Source organism: Terrapene carolina, unplaced genomic scaffold (assembly GCF_002925995.2).
Source record: "Terrapene carolina triunguis isolate 2854851 unplaced genomic scaffold, T_m_triunguis-2.0 Scaffold102, whole genome shotgun sequence".
NCBI lineage: Eukaryota > Metazoa > Chordata > Testudines > Emydidae > Terrapene > Terrapene triunguis.
The window spans coordinates 986,931-1,011,746 of record NW_020664453.1 but is presented as its reverse complement, the minus strand read 5'-3'; the positions used below and the strand labels follow the sequence as shown (position 1 = coordinate 1,011,746).

The window sequence follows — 24,816 nt, the reverse complement described above, 5'->3', positions numbered from 1 at the left end:
TGGCAGTGAGTCCTGTTCATTTGCATTCGTGGGGATACGTCTACAAAGTATTCAGCTCCTGAAGATTTGTGACGATGTTTGTGAATCTGGAAAGTTGCATGAATTTTAGCACAAATTACTCATCTAAAACTCAATCCCTAAGCGAATTATTTGTTATTTTCAAAAGTTTCACCAATTCATTCATGGAGCAGACGCAATGCCATGTGACTTAAATTACCAATCACAAACCACACATAGAGTAATCACAGTGTGTAAACAACCAATCTGCCGAAATTTGTGTTTGCCTGAACCATATTTGGTGAATATTAAACAAAGAGATTAGGAGATGTGGAATTAATTGCCAAGAGAAAATAAGTATTGTTGGTTATGAATAATTTGACCGGCTCTACTTTCAGCTGTACATCTTGGCAAAGGAGGGGACCTCTTTACATTGACATCTTAGGTTTCCAGCAGTGGGTTGTGCACAGTGGTCCAGCAGCCGGCACACAAGGGGAGGCCCCAGAGGGGGGACTGGAGCGCAAGCCAGCTCCCACAGTGTCTGTTACCGCCAGGACCCCACCCCTGTCTGCACGTGTTCCAGACTCTGGGCCAGTGGCAACAGGCAGCGGCACAGGGAGCAGGGTCCAGGCAGCAGCAGCGTGGAGGAAGCAGCTGGAGCCAGTGAGTAGAGTCAACGGGGTGCTGCCTGGTAGGGATCGCGGTGCGGCCGGGGAGAAAGGAGCTGGCTAGGGCTACTTGATGGAGCAGTCAGCTGGCAGAGTGAGAGCAAGGAAGCTGGAGGGAGCCAAGCAGAGGGCTTGGAGACAGGGCTGGGGTGCAGGGGAGGCACACATGGGATATGACTTTCCAAAGGCAGGCATAGCAAATAAAAGTTTGGGAACCTCTGATCTACATAATGCCTTCTCAGCTACCACAAAGCTCCAATATTATCTGTCCAAAGCTAAACCACGATGTTTAATGTTTGTCTGTTAAATTAATAATCTCGTTTCATGCATTTAGACCAATAGCTCAAGAGTTCTCATAACAAAATGTTTCTAATTTATCTTTTCTCTTCCTAAGCATATAATAAATAAATTAAATAAATTAATGGAGATATCCTATCTCCCAGAACTGGAAGGGACCTTGAAAGGTCATTGAGTCCAGCCCCCTGCCTTCACTAGCAGGACCAAGTACTGATTTTTGCCCCAGATCCCTAAGTGGCCCCCTCAAGGATTGAACTCACAACCCTGGGTTTAGCAGGCCAATGCTCAAACCACTGAGCTATCCCTCCCCCCCAATTAAAGGTGCTCAATGGACTTCCAAATCTAGCTGGGATTTTGAGGGTCAGGTCCCAGTAGTAGGAAGTCTACCCCAAAAGAAGGCTTAGTGGAGTAAGTCTCCCTTAAGAATCCTGTTGTCTTTTATGCAGATCCTTGCATAAGAGGATCTGCATAAACTATGAGGCTGAGTAGGGCATTTAACCTCTTTTGTTCAGTTCAAGATGACACAAACAAAACATTTAGTAGAATTATTTGCCAACAAAAAAATATCTAACAAAATAAAAACAGTTTTTGCTAAAAGTGGCTAAACCAATACTTTTGAAGTAAAGAATTTAGATTATCTATTTTGCACAACAAAACAAATATAACACGCTTATAAAGTAGAAAACTAATAAAGCATAATGCAATAACTTAGGGTGTTTCTGCATCTTATTTGTTTTAAAAGTGATATTTTTTTGAATACAGAAAGAACCAGAACTGATGCTTCCTAAGCAGACAAAACTCTATTGAAGTTAACACCAGTTTGACCTGCACAAGGAGCACAGGATTGGGCATGCTTTTGATACATTAAAGTGTAAAAGAAAACCAGTGTTTCATTAAATATAAAGAGAATCGGACTTACTACCTTTCTTTTTGGAGTCTTTCTTTGCGCTGGTTTTAACAGCCACTGGAAGTTCTGTCTCAGTTGACATCCTATTATATCCTTAGTCTTCTTCACACAGATCCAGTGTCTCGGTCAGGCTCATTTAGAATGGCTCTCCAAGAGAATAACTTAGCCCTTCAGATACTATAACCCAGATAGCTCATCTCATTCACTCCTTTTGAGTGCTGCAAACAAACAAACAAACACTAACCGTCATTTTCTGAGTTAAAAAAGAGAAAAAAGTTGTCAAAGGAATCTAAAATGCTTTCTGGGTCTATAGGAGGACAGTAGGATCCGGGAGATATGGGGAGAAGTCACAGCTAACTAACCCACATGAATGTTAGTTTTAAAATTTCATGTTTCCAAGATAAAATGTATTACTTGATTGAGTGTATAAATACTAAGTTTTGAGTTTTATCTTTTTGTGAGGTCCCTACCTATGCCCTTATTTTCTTGAGCATATACAGAAAAATAAACCTGATGGGCCAGATTCTTATACACTTACTCATGTTGAGTAGTATCTTATTCCACTGGTAGTCCTGCTGAGACTTTTCAAATAAGGTGCTACCCAGTGTAGCAGAATCTGTTTTTCTAAGTTTTATTTAAAAGAAAATCATGATAATTCTTAGAACTCAGATAGCAATTTTCCCTTCAAAGCACTTTGCAATCACTAACTAATTATTTACCCTAATAATTCAAATGAGATAATATTATCTCAGATGGGGCAGAGAGAATACAACCTGCTCTCAGTTAGGCGTGGTGTGTAATTCAGCTGCTCCAGGAGCAACCCAGAGAATGAATCATGAGACTCAGGCTACGTCTTCACTACGGGGGGGGGTCGATTTAAGATACGCAAATTCGACGTATCGCAGCCGACTTACCCCGCTGTAAGGACGGTGGCAAAATCGACCTCCGTGGCTTCCTGTTGACGGCGCTTACTCCCACCTCCGCTGGTGGAGTAAGAGCATCGATTTGGGGATCGATTGTCGCGTCCCGACGAGACGCGATAATTCGATCCCCGAGAGGTTGATTTCTACCCGCCGATTCAGGCGGGTAGTGTAGACCTAGCCTCAGATTCACAACTCCTCCTCTGCTCCTCGCTTGTCCTGGGGAAGGAGTAAATTACTTCACCTCTTTTCATGGAGTCCCTTATTCACCACTTGCACCTGACCAACTAATGTGGCTGGTGATTAAGGGGACCTGAGCTCAGATTCCTCCCACCAGTGGTCTCTTAGCCCACTAGCTCTGCCATTCTGAACCTTTTTCACACTATGATACCACACTGCAAGAGAAAAGAGTTTCAGGACCCCATGCCCTTTTAGCCATAGAGAAAGGGAGGGTGGTTGTGACCCTGCTGGAACTGTTCATCACAACCCCCTGATTGAGGACCCTGCATTAGACCGCGCTGCCTCGCTAAAATGTGTACATATTATGGTATTCAGTCGACAATGTGACCGGGTTGATCAGCAGGCTAGATCAGTGTCTTGGCAGCAGCTGTGAGGTGACTGACTGAGTTGGTGGAATTTAAGTGGGTCATGGAGGGACACAAATAGGGACCAAAGGTTGAGCAACATTTGCTAGCTAGCTAAGTAAGTGTTTTCTGCAGGCTATTTTACAGCAGCTGCTGGACTGCTTTCCCTAGCTGGAGAAGGAGAAACAACAATTGTGGCAATCTGAGAAGCAGCAGCAGTTGAGGGAAACTATTGGTTCCCCAGAATGAATGGGCAGGGGATACTGAGGGGTCCATTTTGGACTGGTTTGGATTGGAAAAGTCATGGAGAACTAAAAGGGGTTACGCACGTAAAGGGAATAACATTACCATAAAACAAAATACATTCCCATTCACAGTACCTTAGTAAATGTTTGTAATAAAGTATGTTCTCAAAATACATGGAAGATTCCATATGAATTTTCTATATACCTTTTCTTTCAAACAAGCCTTAAGGATTCTGTTAATGTAGACATAATCAGGTGAAAAATATGGGCTATATTGTGCCACCCATCCTCAGACTGAGTAGTACCTCACTTTGTCAATGACCCAATTTTCTTCAGCAGAGCTACTGATGGATTAAGGAACAATTCAACTGGAATAAAGTTGGCATAACCTGGCCCTGAGATAGGACTGACAATTCAATAGTTCGAGATTAAACTTTTAGAGATGAGACTGAAGCTAAACCCTGGTTCAGATCATACCCAAACCTTGGGGAAAATTTGACTCCACTTCTGTAACTGAACCTTGCAGTTTGTGCCCACCTCCATTAACTTTTAATATCAGAATGTTTTCATAAATCAAAGGCCAGAAAATAAACATCAGGGTCTTAATTACTATATGTATAGAATTATGATAGCTTTTTAGAAAACGTAATGATCTGTATTTCTGTAACATTACAAGCACTATATTGCATATAGTCACATACTCCTTGGATAAACTGTCAGTTTATTTGTTGCATTAAACAATTTGTAACATTATTCAGCATTTGTATTACAACAGTATCTGTAGGCCTCATCCATGACCAGGGTCTCATTTCTGCTAGGTGTTCCATTGTGTTGTACCAACACATAACGAGACAGTCCCTGCTCTGAAGAGTTTATAGTCTGAATAGACATGACAAATAAAGGCTGGCAGACAGGAAGAATTATTGTGCTATGTTACAGATGGGGAACTGAGGCACAGAGAGATGAGCAACTTGTCCAAGGCCACACAGGAAGTCTGTTGCAAAGCCAAGATTTGAAACCAGTCTCTGTCCAGTGTCTTAATGACAAGACAGTCCTTCAGGTATGTCTGCACCGAAGACATACCTGTGGCTGGCTTGTGCCAGCTGACTAGAGCTCAAAGGGCTCAGACTAAGGAGCTGTTTAATTGTGGTGTAGACGTTCAAGCTCGGGCTGGAGCCTGGGGTCCTAGAGCCAGACGAAGGTTTTTTAACTGCAGCATAGACATTCCTTCCTCTCTAAATAGGACTTCCCCTTCTCCCCCCAAAAACTTTATACAGGACACAGTTTTGGAATTTCTGTAATGCAATGCCTGCTAAAAAGAAAACAGAGCAACCTATCATTTAAGTTTAAACAGTTTAGAAGCATAAACAGAATACACCTTTAGTTTTTAAAATGTTATGCTTACTCCTCGACTTATGCAAAAATACATCTTATTGGAGAAGTTACTGCAAAAGTCGGTCCAGATGGTGTGGGTGGGGCATTAATGAATGCAAAGAAGGAACGGGTAGCTTAGCTACTGAGCCATGAAGAATGCAAAGAGCCATTTGGAATCCTGGCTCCTCATAAAACAGGTCTCCAGTGGAATGTCTGCTCCCCCTGCCAGGCCTTCCCCTTGGAATATCTGCCCCCACTGCTCTCCTAATGAGGTACTACATGTCCCCTTAGCAGGATGTCCATCTTTCTCAGTCACTATGCTGCTGTTGACTCCCTGCACTTTTCTGGTGGAGTAAAGCTGCAGAGGGACAGCAATGAACACCAGCGATTTGCTGCCGAAGTTATGGCTGGTTATTATGTGAGCATGCTGTGAAGAGTGACTACTCCATAGCACTACCTCGCCCTCCTGGCTGGTCACTTTCCCAGGTTGTCACCACAGAAGAAGGCTGCCAGTGGTTACCTGGCAAGAGGCTCCATACCTTCCTTTTCCTTCTTATGAGTTCCTCGGACACATTTCTTCATGAATGGTAAGGAGTCTGGTGGCACCTTAAAGACTGTTTTACCCACGAACGCTTATGCCCAAATAAATCTGTTAGTCTTTAAGGTGCCACCAGACTCCTTGTTGTTTTTGTGGATACAGACTAACACGGCTACCCCCTGATACTTCATGAATGGTGTGTGTTCGCTCCCCTTTGCATAGCAGAAAGAAGCATCTAGTCCAGAGTTCTGAGTACGCAGTGCAAACAAACTTGTAATTATTAAGAAATTCAGTTCTTTGCAATTTAGGAGATTAAAGCTCTTCAAAACTTGGAATAAATTTGACAGTTTAAATCACTTTTCACAGCAAAGGCTCTGAAGCCACTTGCACTTTTAAATCTAAGCTCTTTTAACATTTTGAAATGCTTCAATAACATTACATTCTATGCACTATCTGAAGTGATTTAATATTCCTGAAGTGTGTCAGGGTTTTTTTCTTTAATGAGCTCTTCAAATCTGTATGAGAATTATATAACATGCAAGGATAGCTGTTCAAAGTCGGCCAAACTGATTTAAAAATATAAAGTTCCTTGCTCCTCCCCTAGAAACTCTAATGAGTAAGTAAAACATGCAAACAAAAAAGAATCTCTACAAAGTCATGATGCCTGTTAAAACAACATCCTCAGAAAACTTTGAAGCCCAAAGGAACTTTAATTTACCTTTCCTAGTTAAGGGAAAGCAAAAAGAAGAGATGAAAATAAGCGAATGGCTGATTGGATGACAGGTCATTCTTGGAATAGAATTTTTCACCAGTTCCATTCCACTAACACAAGTGGAGGGGATATTTTCATTTAATATTTTCACATTGTTTCCTTAATATTTTCAGTTCAACAGCACTTAAAGCAATAAGGATAATGAAACCAATTGTCAGAGTGCCTGGCTCCCCCCCCCCCCCCCCCCAAGAATTTGGGTTTATATATTTTATCTAAAAGTTAAAAGAATATAATACATCCTGCAAGATGCACTAAGAGCTACTTTACTAGACAAATGACAAACGATTAACCCGTAATTAGGGCCCTACCAAATTCAAGGTCCATTTTGGTCAATTTCACAGTCATAGGATTTTAAAAATCGTAAATTTCATGATTTCAGCTATTTAAATCTGAAATTTCACGATGTTGTAATTGTAGGGGTCCTGACCCAAAAAGGAGCTGTGGTGGGGTTATAAGGTTATTGTAGGGGGGTTTGCGGTACTACTACCTTTACGTCTATGCTGCTGCTGGCGGTGGCACTGCCTTCTGAGCTGGGCTGCTGAAGAACAGAGGCTGCTGGCTGGGATCCCAGCTCTGAAGGCAGAGAGCAGCACAGAAGTAAGGATGGCATGGTATGATATTGCCCCCTTACTTCTGCACTGCTGCCTTCAGAGCTTGGTGCCCGGCCAACAGCCGCCGCTCTCCAGCTGCCCAGCTCTGAAGGCAGCACAGATGTAAGGGTGGCAATACTGCGATCCCCCTAAAATAATCTTGTGACCCTCCTGCAACTCCCTTTTGGGTTAGGACCCCCAATTTGAGAAACGCTGGTCTCCTCCCAGAGAAATCTGTATAGTATCGGGTAAAAGCACACAAAAGACCAGATTTTATGGGGGGAGACCAGATTTCATGGTCCGTGACGCAAGTTTCATAGCCATGAATTTGGTAGGGTCCTACCCATAATAGTAGCCCTCAAAACAAAGAAAACTTCACAGAAGACCAGAGAGAACCCACATTGTTAGGAATTAAGCAAATTTTAATCCCATAAAAATCCATGCTAATGAACAACAGATGTGTCATCTATTTTAGATGGAGTGGCCCAAATGGTACTGTTTGGACTGCAGTGAAGTAAGCTACAGTAGAACCTCAGAGAGTTACAAACAATAAAGTTACAAACTGACCAGTCAACCACAAACCTCATTTGGAACCAGAAATAAGCAATCAGGCAGCAGCAGAGACAAAAAAGAAAAAAGCAAATACTGTACAGTACTGTGTTAATCGTAAACTACTAAAAAAAAATAAAGGGAAAGCAGCATTTTTCTTCTGCATAGTAAAGTTGCAGAGCTGTATTAAGTCAATGTTCAGTTGTAAACTTTTGAAAGAACAACCATAATGTTTTGTTCAGAGTTACAAACATTTCAGAGTTACAAACCACCTCCATTCCCGAGGTGTTCATAACTCTAAGGCCAGGTCTACACTAACCCCCTAATTCGAACTAAGGTACGCAACTTCAGCTACGTGAATAACGTAGCTGAAGTTCGAAGTACCTTAGTTCGAACTTACCTCGGTCCACACGCGGCAGGCAGGCTCCCCCGTCGACTCCGCGGTACTCCTCTCGTCTAGCTGGAGTACCGCAGTCCACGGCGAGCACTTCCTGGTTCGACTTATCGCGTCCAGACAAGACACGATAAGTCGAACTCAGAAGTTCGATCGCTCGCCGCTGAACTACCGGGTAAGTGTAGACATACCCTAAGGTTCTACTGTAAAAGTAAAAGGACCATTTCCTACCAGAACTTTAATGGAAAAAAGATGTGTACCTCATGAGGCTATCCCAGTGAGCAACATTTTAAACAAACATCTATTTTTGGACAGGTTTACATATTAATTTACTTAAAAATAGTCAGGCCATATCCTCCTGATTTGATACACGCTCAAATAAAACAATAGATGTCTATGTAAAATCAGATGGCTGAATGTAAACATCTGTAAATTCCAAACTAAAGTATAGTTCAAAATGAGTTCACTGCAGTAATGCCTCCTTCTCGCTCAGACTGTAGGTCTTTGTGTAAAGCTGTGTTAGTAAACTTTCATACACTGTCCATATTTCAGCTGTTTATTATCCAGATCAGAATGGCAGTCAGTCAATCTGTTCTTCGCAGCAGCAGCTTTTATTCTCTCCTCCAATCTAGGTCACTGTTAATAAATACCATAGTCTTCCAACTGTGGGAAGTACTGCGCCATGTGTTTCATCAATGAGATGCGATTTCCTCTAAGCAGCTCTTCCAGTGCTCTCTCTAGTTAAAGACATACAATTTTGTTATCCTTGGGTTTTTTTTAAATGCCACCGTCTTACATTTACCGACTAACAATTTCCTGGTTGTGCCTTACCACTGCCGCAGTTATTAAGAGGTTATATGCATGCTTCAGATTTTGCTAAAGAAGAGTCATGTGTCTTCACGTTAACAAAATACTGACAATTACCTTTCCCTCATTAAGTGCATGCAGCAGTACTACAATCAAGAAATTTTGGAATTAACTGGCTTCTAATTCTGAGAGAAGTACTGAGCCTGTATCCTGTATTGTTCTTACAACAGCATAATACCTAAAGCTTTAATGAAGGAATTTTTTGAACTCTACTTTACAGTTGAAAGAGTAGCAGAAGTTGCACATTTTCTATACTGTAAAATTGATTAAATGCATCATCCTGGGTTTTCTTTCTGCACTTACAAAAATTAAAATGATCTCCTTCAAATCATTTTTTACTTTCACCCACAAGCCATTGGGCTCAGTGGGGGAATTATTAGGTGATTTCTCTGGCTTGTGTTATGCAGGAGGTCAGACAAGATGGTCAGAATGGTCCTTCCTGGGTTTAAGATCTATGAATTTTCTTCAGGGATTCACAATTCAAAATGTAAAGAATTTCCCCACCTGCACAAAAGCTGTTTCATGTCTATTAAGATGAAAGAAAAAAAAAAAAAAAGCCCTTGAAAGGATTTGTAACTAAGGTTGTCGTCACCCAGGTCTTTTGGTTCTCCCCATACCCAAACTGGTGTATGGTAGCTTCCTCCGAGCGTCTTCTGGGGAGGAGAAGCCCAGCTCCCCACCTTGCTTTGACCAAATACTCAAGCTACTACCTTCAGCTCCCTCATGGTTAGAAATCAGTTGGTGCCCACAAGGTAACGGCTATACAACCAATTCTAGTGGTCTTAAACGAAGTGTGATTGGAGAAGGATAAAAAAATAAAGAGGAAAAAACGACAGAACAATTATACAGTAAATACTCACAAGATAGGAGAAAAAGCCTTGCTAGACAGGGACAAATCTTATGCTATTAAAGCATAGAACTACTATAAAAACTCATGCACATCTGGTGGTCACTGGAGCCACAGTATGTGGTGCAAATGGCACATGCTCTTCACTCTTCCAAAATCCCCTCACACTCCTGAGAGATGCCCTGGAGCTCTTTTCTGGGACAGAGTCTTGTGGAGTCCCTTAGCAGCTGTTGACCAGAAGATGCCCTATTGAACCCCGCCCAGCCCACTTCCACAGATGGTCCTCCAGTTTGGTGAGGAGCTTGCTGGAGTAGGTGCATATAAAAGCACTAATCTTGTAGAAGAAGCACTATACTAGCCCAGAAGTGAAAATTTAGGGCCTGATCCAAAGCCCACTGAAGTCAATGAGAGTCTTTCCATTAACTTTAACCAAGAGCTAGAAAAGGAGGAAGACATGGAAAGGTGAGACCTTGAGACTCAGACAGAAGGCAAATGGAGACAATGAGGTGATGGAAGAAAAAGATGACAGAGGAAGGAAAAAGGACTGAATATGGAGGGGCCTGCGTTCAAGAAACAAATGTTGTAATTGTTATATAAAAAAAGCAAAGACTGCATAAAACGTTGGCTTGTCTGCAAAAGACAATGATCGGGGTTGAACTGTAGCATGTGTTTAGCCTCTTTGTTTCCAGTTTTGTCATTTGCCTAATTCTAGACAGCAATGAGATAGTCAAACGATGCTGTTGTGGCATTTCAGTATTTAAATAATTTTATTTAAACATTATTTCTTTACTGATGCTTAAAAGATATAGCACATATAGTTAAAGGAAAACTTGATATGTGATGTTACAATTGGAAATCCTATAAACAATTTCTTCCCCTCACAAGACAAACACACAAAAGCCAGAGTCTTAGGAAGTAAAATATATACTTTGTACAGAAAACACGCCTCTGACTAGTTGCAGATTACTTCTTTGTCTTATTTCCTCCCTCAATTTTCATACACCGTGGCAATTTATGAGATCCCTTATTTAGTGTTATTATTTATCGATTTGTTTTTCTTATTTAAGTGGTTATTTTTCCTCTAAAAATTTTTACATGATTCCTATACTCCGCCCCAAAAATCTTCTGCCCCGTCCTCTGATCTAAAGAAAATGCATTTGGTATTATGCTTTCGTTACCATGTCTGTAATAAGACATAATTATCTTTCACAGATGGATCATTCTTAGTCTTCCAATATCAGGGAATTACTTTCTTAGCAATCAGGAGTCATAAAAAATAATCCAATTCACTTACTCCCTTGGGATTCTACGTATTCTAGATTCACCTGCTATATGAAGATTTATTTATTTTAAAAAACAGCTACAAGAAGGTTCATATAGCTGAGCCTAGTAACAAATTTTATTAAATTTATTGTGGATTATAATCTGCCACATTATCCTAATGCCAAGGCAAATTTGCAGGCATGTAATCCAGATGTAAAGTCATGGAGGATCTGGCCAAAATGTTGCTTTATGAAGCCAGGATCTATAAAGCATCCCAATAGTAAGATGTTTATTACTATTCCAATGACTGCAACAATAATTTCCAAAATTCCTCCTGGAGGTCACTCTTCACAATATAAAACTTCACATATTTCTTCACTAATTTTTCTGTGGAAATGTTAGATTTAAATAAACTGGCTGAAAACATTTCTGTTAGAAAATGCTGATTCAGTGAAATTAAAACATTTTGCCATAACATATCAATTTCATCAAAATTTTCAACAGGAAATTATCAAAATGTTTCATTTCAATAAGGTAGAAGTGCTTCATTTTGAATTTATCATTTCCAATACAATTAAACATTTCAATAAGGTAAAAATAAAATATTTTCATTTTGCAAGAAAATTCTAAGATTTCGACTTTCCATCCCAAATCAAGACAAAGCCATATTTTGAAATCTGAGAATTTGCCCCAGGACAGAAGTTCTAATTTTTTATCAGCTCTAGATTTAAGGAATTCACTCAAAGGCTGACATACAGAGTAACCATTTCCCTAGGAGGATTTGCAATACAACTGAAAAACACTAAAAAACAAATCTCCAACATAATTTCAATAAAGAATACTTAAAAATTCCAATACTCAGAACACAGGAATGGCCAGACTGGATCAGACCCCAGGTCCTCTTTGTCTAGCATTCGCTCTCCAATTATGGCCAACACGAGATGCTTCAGATAAAGTTGTAAGACCCTACAAGAAGGCAAATGTAAGGCAATCTGTCCCCCACATTAGGTCTCATCCTACTCTCTAATAGCTAGAGATAGGCTTAGATCTTGAAACATGAGGTTTAACATCCCTTCCAAAACTGTTGTTATGAATCATAACAACTCTGGATATTCTTGTTATCTTTATAAATGTCCAATCCCTTTTTGAATCCTGCTGTTTGGGGGGGGGGGAACTACCATGAGTAGCCCCACTGCTTCCAATATCTGACATATCACAAGGCTGAGTGGCATTGCAGGGCAAGAGGGAGTGGAATAAGGAAGAAGCCACTCTCTATGGCATACTCAAGCTTGGAAATCTGCATGGGGCTAATACTACTAAAAGCAGTACTAACTCCATTCTGTACTTCTACTTCGCTATGAGAGCGTGCAACACCCCTGAGGAAATAACCTTGCGCTCATGGGGTAGGAGACCCTAGGGAGGTAGAGAGAGGAGTGTGGGCTTGTGCTTTGCACTCCCTCTAGCAGAGTTTTATAGGCAGCTGTAACAACTCGTGGTCTCAGGTCTCTGCCCTTGGAAGTGAAAAATGCAGCTCCAACTCTGGGTGTGTCTATACGGCGAGTGTGGATGCGACTGTAGCATGGTAAGCCATACCATTGCTTTAATCTAGCTAGCACAGGTAACAACAGTAGTATAACTGTGGCAGCACAGGCTAGCAATGCAAGTGCATACCCAGGCTCCCCAATGGGCTTGAATCATTGTATCACAGGGTTCAGCACAGGCTAGCCACCTGAGTACATGCTCATTGGGGAGCCTGGGTACTTACTTGGGTTGCTGGCCTGTGCTGAACACCTACACTATTATTGTTATTCATGCTACCTAGATCAAAGCTGGCATGGGTGTGCCTACCCAGGCTACAATCAACACCTTCATTTGCAGTGTAAACATACCCTATGAGGTGAGTCTTTACAGTAATTTTTCCCCTCCTATGGGGGTTGTTCTGCAAAAGGGACCTAAATAAAGTACATATTGTTTTTGTAATCTAATGTTCTGTCACCAAGAGCTTAGAAATCAGCAGTCACATCCAGCCATGTTTGGGGTTTTTTTCAAAGCTTTTAAAAGGGTATTACAAATAACGAAGATTAGGGCACAAAAAGAAATACACTTAAAAACTCAACATCGTCCCTTTTCATTAGAATAGAGAGGACAAAAAGGGTATGTGCCCAAACAGCACAGGAAATCCCACAGATTTGGGTAGGATTCTACTATTTTAGGAATGAAACTCAATTAACTGAATGTCTTTTTCATGTCACTTTTATTACTGCAAGACCGCAATATATCTAGACTTTAATATGTCTATACAGCACTGGAAAAATGCTAATTTCTGTTTTCAGTATAAGAAAACCAAACCAAGAAACACACACAAATACCACCAAGACATACATTTCACAAATATAGGACCTGAATCTGATCTCACTTACAATAGTTTTATACTAGTGTAACTCATTAAAGGCTAATACAGTCACTAATATAAAAACATGGAGTTACATCAGCCTATAATAGGGTGACTTCATTGATTTTAATGGAGGCACATCAGTATAAACTTGGTGCAACTCCATGACTGTCAGAGGAGTTACACTCGTGTAGGCGAGATCAGAAGAAAAGCCCCGTAACTCTAGTTTACAATACTGTAATTCTAAAGCAACACAAAAAGCAAATTTGTACATTACCAAAGTTATGTCTTTGGGATTTATTTTTTGCAACGCTGAAGAAGAAATATTCATTTGGCAACCTCTCAACACCATGAAGAAAAGGAAGGGAGATAAAGACTAAGAAGGGACAAAGAACAAAGTACACAGCCGGGATCACGGCATACTGTAATTAGAGCTGTTAAATGATTACTAAAGCGAGATGGTGTAATCATCATGCTAGAGGAAAGTGCTAAGTAGCCAGTCAGCAGCATCTCCAGGGAGAAGGTAAAAGGAATGTCAGAGGGACACTACCTTTTTTACTTACATAAATACTCTTAAAATCAGCCTTCTAATTGGCTTAGAGAGTTTAAAAATTTAAAGTCTCATGTCACAAGACCTGGACAGCCTTCCCACATTTTGAAGTGGCCAAGTAAGCTGAAGCAAATGTGAATGTATTAACTTCCTACCCTCTGAATAATATCTAAGTGCAGCTGCCTCTACATATATATTATTTCAAGATCATTTTCTCAATGTTACCAGTGAGACTGAACTAAAGATCTGTTTCTCATTCGCTTTGGGTGAAATGCAGCCCTACGAAGAAGGCCAGCACAATGCCTGTGCAAAGTCTCACTTCAGCCCTATTTTGAAATAGGATTTAACATGATGTCTCAGCAGAGAGGTGAATTTCACACTAATTTTCCCAAGCCGCATTTTAGTTTTGCTCAGATGGTCCTAAAATTAGGCTTATAAAATGTGCCTTTAGCATTGCTGAATATTTCATTTCCTTCCAGCAAAGAAAACAAACTTTCTTAATGTCAACAGTGAAAAATCATGCCATGCTGTTTATGCACCACTACTTTTCGCTATGTGACCATTGTTCCCATTCAGCCAAGTATCAGGAAAACTAATCAGAGTACTTTGTCTCGCTGTAAACAGATTGATGATTGATTACCACAAACCCAAGCACTTATTTCTTACACTGGTTCACAGATTAACAGAGCAAGGGGTAAGATATAAAAGGTTTTCTATGTATATTTGTACATGGAATTTATTCTGACTGTTTGTGCTCATTCTTTGCAGCATAAATATATGTATTTTGAATATTCCAGCAACTGAAATCTACTCACACAAATACTTGAGAAAAGTTTACTTTATGCTCAAATATTCACCAAAAGCAATTTTCCAGTCACCAAAGAATATCACACATTGTGCTGTGCGGCTTAGTTACATAAATCAGCCAGTCAAAAACAGAAACAACGCCAAGTGATTTATGAAACTAACAAACACTGCACACATTTCAAATATTTTCCCCAAAACAGCTGTTCAAGAATGCCTTTCAGACCAAAAATGAGTTACTAAAGAAATGGGTTAATAATTTCAAATAATAAATAATTAAGAGAACTGCTATCTGCTCACAGAGAGTATTTTAACAGAGTTGAAATTCATAAGCAAATTATTTCTGAGTGCATTAAACACTCATTATGTCACTTTTTGACATCAGTGGAAATCCAATTTGTAGTAAAAGTGCAAAATTCCTTCATTAAAACCTCCGATTCTAAGCAGTTGCACATTACTGTTATTATTTACGTACAGTAGTGCTGAAAATTAACCAGGTGTTTTCCAAACAGAGAAAGATAGCCCTTGTCTCAAATTTTACGCAGTACAAAAAGATGGACCGAATCTTAAACCTGTGGAAGTTTTTGCTTGGGTTATTTTGTTTTGAAATAATTTTATTTATGATTTTCTCACTTACATCATTCACAGTGAAAACATATTGATTATGGCCTTTGAATCTGCAAAAAGATGCAGATTCTATGTCCATGAAAAAATCCCATTGAAATCGCCATGTAGCTTGAAAGGTCCACTTCAGACCACGTATTTGCACAATCAGGGCCTAAATGACAAGCTTAGGGACATATGGAATGAACTCATAAAACAAACATATTGCCACACTAAAACCTCAAAAGAGAGTCCCGGGATTATTATAGGGGAGAAATGTTAAACAGCAAGACAGTCCAGCAAGCTGATAGACCTGGCCAGGTTGATAGTGTCACCGAAACACACTCTTACTTTCTAAACATTTAAAAATCACCCACATAGTCTGCAATGAGGAGCCTTTGGCTGGGAACGGCGAAACGCAGCCACTGGGAGCTGCGGGCGACCGTGCCTGCAGACAGTCAATGTAAACACTGTCTTGCAGCCTGCCAGCGGTTTACCCAGACAGGCCGCAGGTTGCCCACCACTGGTCTAACAGGTCCTTTCTGGCCCTTGCTCTCTGGGGAGCCTCGTCCCAGCAGCAGCACTAGATGCACACAATCCTTGTGTTGCGATTGTGCCCAACCCCTGTGCGGGTGCAATGGGAGGAGGAGGAGAGGGGAGCTCCTCTCGCACCCTCAAGACAATCAAGCCCACAGTAAATAGGTTTTTTGTCAAGATACAGAAATGTCCTAGAAAATTTACTATAGAAGACAAAATAGGATGCTACAGAAATTGCTTTAAAATGTATAGAATTTAATAGGGAATAGAATTATTTCTATATTTTTAACAATCCTATGGACTTTTTAAACAGGGATATAATTCCGCATTAAATTCTATAAAATGGAAGGGGTATCAGTTTCTAATAAGAATGATAGGAAATTAACATAAGGATGTCTTCTCTTCCCAAATAGTTCTTCTTTCAAACATCTTTGCTGAGGCTATGGCAAGACAAGTCTCCCAAAGCCCATGTATTATACTATGTTGTTCTTTAACTCAGTCTAGAAAAAGAAGTCCAAAGGCCCATATTTAAAATATTTTTTAAGTACAACAAAGGCATCCCTGAAGTCCAATATGGGGTTATATATTTTTGGATTTTCTTTTAGAGGAGTACAGTGAGGATAACACAGACATGATTAAGAGGAATAAATAAGATACACATGTCGGGGTCAGAAAAAAAAGCCAGATAGAGCTCTGTCATCAGAAAAACGCAACTAAATCCAAGCATACATAGCACTGAGACTTAGTTAACGTGAACCAATTAATACATTCCATTTTTATGCAGAGTAAAACATTTTAGATTAACAGGCCAGTGATGCTCATGTGTTCTAACTTTAGCTATCATTAGGGCTAGGTGAACCATGAAGTGAGCTAATCTAAATTACACATCCACATGAAAGCGTTTGTATTTTCCAGAAATTAACTTCTCTGTATGAACTAGGGTCAGATTCACACCGGGCACTAAACTCTCGCCACCATTTAAACCTTCTGGATATCTCAATTCATGGATTAAAATCTCTGCAGTAGTACACTGTGTATGGGGGGGAGGGGCAAGGTTCACGTTATAAATCCAAAAACAAATAAAACAAACAGCTGGACACATTATGAAGATCTTTATAAACAAATGCCCTGAATTGAGTTTATGGGCACACTGGCAGCCAGCATACATTTGGAGGTGTAATAGATTTCCTTGCTCCTTAAAGGCTTGATCCTGCAACGTGCTCAGCATTCTGGCCGTAATCTAGCCGAGCACTTGCTTAACTTTAAGCTCATGAGTAGCCTACCTGATTCCAATGGGATAATTACTCACTTGCTTAAAGTTATGTGGTTGAGTGCTTTGCTGGATCAGAGCCAGGGCGCTCAGCACCTTGCAGGACCAGGCCCTTAAGGAGCAAGTAACTGGTCGCATTCTGAAACGGAGCAGGCTAGATCAAACTGAAAGGCAATCTGATTCGGATTGCATTACCACAGCCTAGCTTGGAGGTGAGAAAGATGTGTATGACTATAGGAAGGTCAACACCTGACCGAACCGGGAGGATTTTCTGGATCTGGCAAAGATAACAGCTGCTCTTGCTGACACTTTCAACACAGGCTTTCAAGCAGAGAGAGCAACCAAAGGTAATCCCAAACACAGTCTGACACAGACAATCAATCAATTACAAATGAGTAAATAAACTACCTTGTATTTATGTACCATGAAGGATCTCCCACAGCATCTGGCAAGCTTAAACTGACGCAGACTACATATAGGAATCACATCACTCACTCTGAAATGGAGACATCCATTGGGTGAAAAACTGTAGTTGTTTAACAACAGAGTTTCAAGTCTGAAGGTGAAAAGTACCTAATCCAGTTAAAGCCAGAGGGAATTTGGCAATGCAGAATTTAATTACCCCATTTGGAATTTAGACAGGACAACTGGGTTAAACACCCCTACTCTTTTGTCATGGGAACTCTAATGACTACTCGTGGTCAAGACCTCGATTTTATTTCTCATTTGCAATACAGCACTTTGGCAGCAGAGTGCCCTCTAGCTAACTCATAATGAAGAATGCCAACTCCTGAGTTACCAACACATTTCCTACGCACCAAGGTGTTCCTTGGAAGCTACCTAGCCATGTACAGTATTAATCAGGCCTGACCTTCCTTAGCTCATGAAATCTGACAGGACCGTAGCACAGTATGGTAAGGCTGCATTTGTTTTCCAATTAAACCACGTCAGATAAAGAAGCATGCAATAAAATGGTCTCCTATGACGGACTGATCTTAATCCCATAAAATTAACAGCAGGTAGTATTAATGTTGGCTATGGAAGATATGCAATGTTTATGTTACCCGCTTAAGTTAATTAGGAAAAATATTGACAGAATTATAGAAATCAGAGATGAGAAAGACCTTGAAGACCATCTTAACTCATGTACCTACCAATGCAGAGTTGTTCTTGACATACTCTTCATCCAGTGCACTTTTAGGTGATTCAAGAAATAGGACTTCCATCTCTTTCCTCTGGGGACTATTACACATTCAAATAGACATCACTGGTAGGACTTTCCCCCCCCTTATTATAGCATGAATCACTCTTCCTCAAATTTCAGCTAGGAAACATCTCGAACAAATCCCCTCTCTCTTTACTGTTCACACCCTTCAAATGCTTGTATCGTTCACAAAAGATATGTCTACACTGCAAAAAGAGGTGTTCCTACCTTGGGTTAGCTAATCCACATTTGCTAACTCAGGTTAAAATAGCAGTGAAGACAACTCAGCTTTTAACTCAGGTTAGCAGCTCAAATTAAAGCCTATAGGTAGGGCCCTACCAAATTCATGGCTGTGAAAAACATGTCACGGACCACGAAATCTAGTCTTTTGAGTGCTTTTACCCTATACTATGCAGATTTCACGGGGGGAGACCAGCGTGTCTCAAATTGGGGGTCCTAACCCAAAAGGGAGTTGCAGGGGGTCGCAAGGTTATTTTAGGAGGGCCACGGTATTGCTACCCTTATTTCTGCACTGCCTTCAGAGCTGGGCGGCCAGAGGGCAGCCACCGTTGGCCAGGCGCCCAGCTCTGAAGGCAGCGCCCCGCCAGTAGCAGCATAGAAGCAAGGGTGGCAACACCATACCATGCCACCCTTACTTCTGCGCTGCTGCTGCCACCGGCTCTGCCTTCAGAGCTGGGCTTCCTGCCAGCAGCCACCGCTCTCCAGCTGCCCAGCTCTGAAGGCAGCGCCGCTGCCAGCAACAGCGCAGAAGTACGGGTAGCAGTACCGCAACCCGCCCATAACTCCTTTTCGGATCAGGATCCCTACAATTACACCACCATGAAATTTCAGGTTTAAATAGCTGAAATGATGAAATGTACAATTTTTAAAATCCTATGACCATGAAATTGACCACAATGGACCCTGAATTTGGTAGAGCCCTACCTATAGGGGAGCCTGGGGGTGAACTTGAGCTGCTATCCTGAGTTAAAAGCCGCGTTGCTGTGTCTTCACTGCTATTTTAATCTGAGTTAATTAATATGGGTTAGTTAACCCAAGTTCTGAACACATCTTTTATTAGCAGTGTAGACAAACCCTTAGCCAAATGACTGCTATAAGCATTTAGTCACTCTCTGCATTCTCAAATCACTTCAATTCTTGTTTTAACTCCCCAATTTGAGGACAGCTTTCTGATACTGAGATACTCAGAACTGCTTGGTATTCTAAGTGCCATATCACCAGTATCAGGCAGGGACAACATCCCCAACGCCTGTGATAAGATGTCTGCATACACCACCCAAAATTTCATTAGTTTTTATTGCTGCCATGTTATACCTAATTTGCTGTCCTGCACACATATTTAACAAAAACTAAACTGTAAAAAAGCTTATACCACTTAGGGCTGATCAAATTTTTCCATCAAAATATTTTGACAGAAAACTGGATTGTCAAGTAAATGAAAATTTTCATGTTAAGTGTTTGTAGTTTTTGGCTGAAAATGTTTTGGTTTTCAATATAAAGTTGAAATTTTCTATGGAAAAATACTCAATTTTCCAACTACGTCTATATAAATTGTTTATTCCTCATAAAATGCTAACAGCTTATGCTGATCTGTGTCATATTTGTTAAAGAAATTGCTAGGAAGTCCAGATTGGAGAGATAGAATAAGAACCAAAGCCAACATTTTCAAACATGAGTACCCACAATTAGGTATCTAGATCCATATTTCTTTATTTGTTTTGATTTATACAGTCATACCATTAAAAGGGTGTCTCTGGCTTCTTCTAGGCAATTTCTGGGTGGATTTTCAAAATGCCTTAATGACTCGGATGCTTTTGAATGAACTATGTCTCTTAAATATACAATTTATTAAATATGCAAGGCACCTGAATAAGTTGTCTGGTTTTCATTTTAAGCTGCAGGTGCTCCGTTTTTCTGAAAAAAATGCAGGCCATGTAGGTAGGTGTCTACATTTAGGAACTCAAGTTTAAATATTTTGGCCCATATTTTCAGCCAGCCACTTTGTTGTGCCCCCAGTTTGGTGGACACACAATCACAAACTTGTTTTTGAACTCCCAATAAGCTAGAGGCACAATTAAGATCACTTGGATGTCCAAACGGATGACTACTGGAAGCATGTTCAGCTGACACTGTATGCGTCCACAAATTACAGATGTAGAGTAGAGTCCAATTTTAAAAACCATGATACACCGAAACAGCAATCACACTCACATAAACAGTTAGGTTTGTTACAAAAAACTCACTAAAGGCTACACATTCTGCTGCACCAAAACTCCCAGTTTCAAACTTTGGAGCAAAGGGTTCAGTATTTGAATCTGAATCCTAACTTCATGGCTGATCTTGCTCAACTATGAGCTGAACCAAAGCTCCAGATTTAATATCCTCAAACTTTGGGGCAGACTGAAACCCTGATCCAAATTTTGCTACACTGCTCTGTACTAAAAGCACTACGGTTGGTTTGTAACATGGGTTACTTAGGGTTTGAATCTCCGTGATTCCATACTGCTTATTATTTTACACTTATAAAGTCAAGGAGATATGATTTTATTGCTTATCATTCATTTTTACCTTAGTCTTCTGCCACTATAACTTCATTCTGCCTTTTCAGATATGCCTTTTGCATATTTAAATAGCAAGTCTAATTATCCCGGACTTGATTATCCTCCTCTTTTAAAACCTTTCCAGTGTCATCAACAGTTCAGTTCTTCATTATGTTTAGATTTAAGAAAGCTAATATGCATCACATTCATTAATTCTAGGATGATCTCCAATATTTCTTTAAAACACATCTGTGTAAGATTTCATCTTCAGAGCACTATTGCTGAAATGCTGAGAGCATGGCAGGTTGCTCAACACTAAATCTTCTGGATAGAGGAAAATCTAATAATATAACATGATGTATAGCACTGTAATCAATAACAAATCCTAAATAATTGATGGCATTACATTAGGTTAAAATAGAAAAGATTATGTTCATCAACCCATGCAGAAATATTGTTTCTTTTAAATTCTCTAAAGCAAGTGCCCATTTCTGGCTTTATTTCCAAATTCATTAATAGTAAGCTGGGAAGTGTTAATTTAACATTTTATACTTCCAACTCAATAGTATTTACAGACAGGTTAGTAGGCCATATAAATAATAAGCACCAGATTTAGTAATTCAAGCAATTGACAGCAAGTATTCTACGCTAGTTGCTCCACAAACACGGCAGTATTTTTGGTCAAATCCGCTGTATTTTACAAGAGGTTTATTGCAGTGTTTTTGATCATTACCACAGAGGAATTTTTATTATTATTATACGTGAGGCTGGTAGCATCACTTATTAAGGTTGAAGGACACCATTATAAGACTCTATTTTAAGTGGCTTATACGTTTGCCAAATTTTAACCGTTTGAGCTGAAATTTTCCACGCTGGTTGTCTGCCTTAGGCTGATTTTTACTAGAAAGTTGCAGCCAAAACAGGTTAGTTGTTTCTGAGGATGACACTAGGGAAAAATACATTGTTTTGTGATGTTAAAAGAATTATGGCAACTTTTGTTTTGGGAAGCTCGAGCATTTCCATTTTGTAGCAGGGACCTGAAATTTGGCATGGTGGTGGCCTTTACCTCAGGGACATGCTTTTTACCATCTCTATATGTGGCCAAGTTCTAAGTCTTTGAAAAAAATCTCAATTTGCACATACGCAGTGAGACTACTTAGAGTTTAGTAGCTAACGTCTCCAAAGAGTCCATCCCCTCACAGCTTCTACTTTTTCTAGGAGAAGGAAAGAAGTAGACTGGGGCATGAAGCATAGTGATGCTGGACTGAAGTGTGTGTGAGGAGGTGTCAGGGAGTGGGTGCAACGGGATGAATAGGGAGAAACTAGCACTGAGTGGGCAAGAAGATTGGTACTGGATACCGGGGTGTGGGGAACCAAGATTGGGATTTGGGTGGGTGGAAGAAAGAGGGCTGGGAGCCGCGGTAAGCTAGGCTGTGACTGGCTGGTCAAGGAGACTGGGACAGGGACACAGGGAAGCATGAAGGGAGGTTGTGACAGGCTATGTAAGGAGACTAAGTCTGGGAGCAAGTGTGGAGCCAACCCCCTGCCCTGAGCCCCCTCCTGCACCCCGCACCCCTTGTTCCAAGCCCCTTCCTGCACACCGCACCCCCTCCCACATCCCGCACTCCCTCCCTCCCGCACCCTAACCCCCTGCCCCAGCCCTACATTCATGGCCCTGCATGCAACTTCCCCACCCAGATGTGGCCCTCGGGCCAAAAAGTTTGCCCACCCCTGAGCTAGGGGAACAAAGACCAGTGTGGGAGAGCTGGGACTAGCTGGTCAAACAGCCCGGTCAAAGAGCTGCAAGACAGGAGACTGGGACAAGGATCCAGGGAGGGGAAGGAAAAGTAGGGGGAGACTGGACTGGGAGCCAGTGGGAGGGGGGGGATCAAGGGTGGGCAGGGATGACTGGAGGCCAGAGGGGAGGGTAAGAGAGAAACAGATAAGATGAGGAGCCAGGAAGCAGGTATCAGGAACAGGGAACGGCTGGGCAAGCAGACTGGGACTGAGATGGAGAGACAGAGTGGAAGAGGTGGGAGACAGGGAATCAGATGGGGAGTCCTGAGGACAAGACTAGGACTGTCTGGATAAGGAGACTGGGATGAGCAGCACGAAGAGTAGAGACAGGGACTGTGTAGGCAAGGAGAATGCAAACAGGACAAGGAGCCAGAGGTGGGAAGAGACAGGGTCAGATTGGAGGAGACAAGGCAGAAGGGGTCAAACTTAGAGGGAAATAGGCAAAAGAGCCATATCCACTAGAGCAGGAGTTCTCAAACTGGGGGTCGGGACCCCTTGGGGGTCACAAGTTTATTAAATGGGGGGGTCATGAGCTGTCAGCCTCCACCCCAAACCCCACTTTGCCTCCAGCATTTATAATGGTGTTAAATGTATTAAAAGGTGTTTTTAATTTATAAGGGGGGGGGTCGCACTCAGAGGCTTGCTATGTGAAAGGGGTCACCAGTACAAAAGTTTGAGAGCTACTGACCGAGAGCACTCCCCCCCAGAGCTTGGTTGGAACTCAAAATTCCTAAGTCTCACTATTCCTCTGCTAACAGCAAATATCCAGGAAATCCACTAGCAAAATGTTTGTCTCATCCCCCTTTAGGGCTGTTCCGCAACAAGGATGAGAATTATTGCTGGTAGACTTGTGACCCCCTTTTGACTCCTTTATGACCCCCAGTTTGAGAAACACTGTGTACTTTTGTATACTTTTACCCTATAGTATAGAGTAAAAGTACACAAAAGACCAGATTTCATGGGGGAGACCAGATTTCACGGACAGTGACACGTTTTTTATGGCCACAAATTTGGTAGATCCCTAATAATAAAGGCATTGCAATGTGGATGCATTTTATATATATATATATATCACATTGGGTTTGGGAGTTAGGCCTGTGAACTTTGCCACTCATTCAATGCCACGTACTGAAGAATTCACTGATCAGCATTGCTAAGAGGCCTGGGCAGGAATGTGCCATCAGAGTGACACATTATGTCAACAGCCTATGGTTTGGAGGAACAAGGCCAAAATAAGAGAAAGAGAAAATGCAAGGCCCAACAATCTCTAACCTTGGGGTCAGTTTGAGTCAAGGCAATCGGGGAAAATGTTGCTTGCATTGAGGCCTTGGATATCAAATTGGTGTCTGTATTATCACAAACATTAAGGGGGAAGACACTCTTGCCGTTTCTGAAAACTCTTTCCCTGGGAAAGGTGATATTCAGTGGTGGAGGAAGTGTCTCTCACAGTGAGCTGTTCAGTGGTAATGCCTCCTAGAGTTGCTTTTGTATTTTGATCCTGGACCACTCTCTGCTGTACACACCACAAAAGACACTGAACCCTGTATCACATGGTGCTTTGCTAGTGCTACAACCACCTCCAGGAGAACACGGTCTGGTCATCACTCTGAGGGGGCAGATGTGTGATAGGGTGCACTGGCCCTTTGGGCTTCTACGGGGGAATCCATTTGGGCCAAAGTACCCTAAACTGGTCACTGGAAATCTCACTTCCCTCTGTCTCTACCACAGGGATGTATCCAGGACCAGCTGGGGCTAAGAAGCTGGGCTTGCTTCTGAGCCCTATTATCCCAGCAGGAGGCATATAATCCTGTCACTTTCCTGGGCAAGGTGATGAAGGGGTGTGAAGGGATCTGCTCCCCACAGGCACCACTTAATGGTCAGGTGGGCATGGCAGGAGCGCTTCTGTCTTGGTCCCCTGGTGATAGCTGCTCCAGCCCAGCATCAGTCTGCCCCCTTCTGTGACTCAGCCCTCTGGCTAGGCCACAAGTTGTGTCCATCCCTCCTGGGGTACACAAAGAGTCCAACAAAGGCTAGTTCTGCTGCCCAGCAAGGGGCTTCAGTGGGCCTGCAATAAGGACTCTGGCCTGATTAGCTGGGGAAGGCTCTGGACTGTTTTGTTTTCCATTCTATTTTCTGCAAACTGATGACTTTGAAAGAAACACAGGGTTCAGGATCTAAGGTAGACACATCCTTATTCTGATTTATGTTTTAATCTGGGTGATAAATGAAGTTTTAGTCTGTTCTCTCCAAACTGGGTGCAATGCTCCTTCCTCAGGATCTATATTG

General features: G+C 41.4%; 1 protein-coding gene across 1 annotated transcript in view; it reads right to left on the bottom strand.

Annotated features, from left to right (window-relative positions):
- LOC113406511 (disabled homolog 1) overlaps nucleotides 1-24,816 on the bottom strand; it is a 257,959-nt gene that overhangs the window by 174,028 nt on the left and 59,115 nt on the right. Inside the window, exon 3 of the mRNA XM_026651760.1 lies at nucleotides 1,885-2,087. Coding sequence (XP_026507545.1) covers nucleotides 1,885-1,951 — 67 coding nt within the window. The 5' untranslated portion in view covers nucleotides 1,952-2,087. The remainder of the gene's footprint in view (nucleotides 1-1,884; nucleotides 2,088-24,816) is intronic.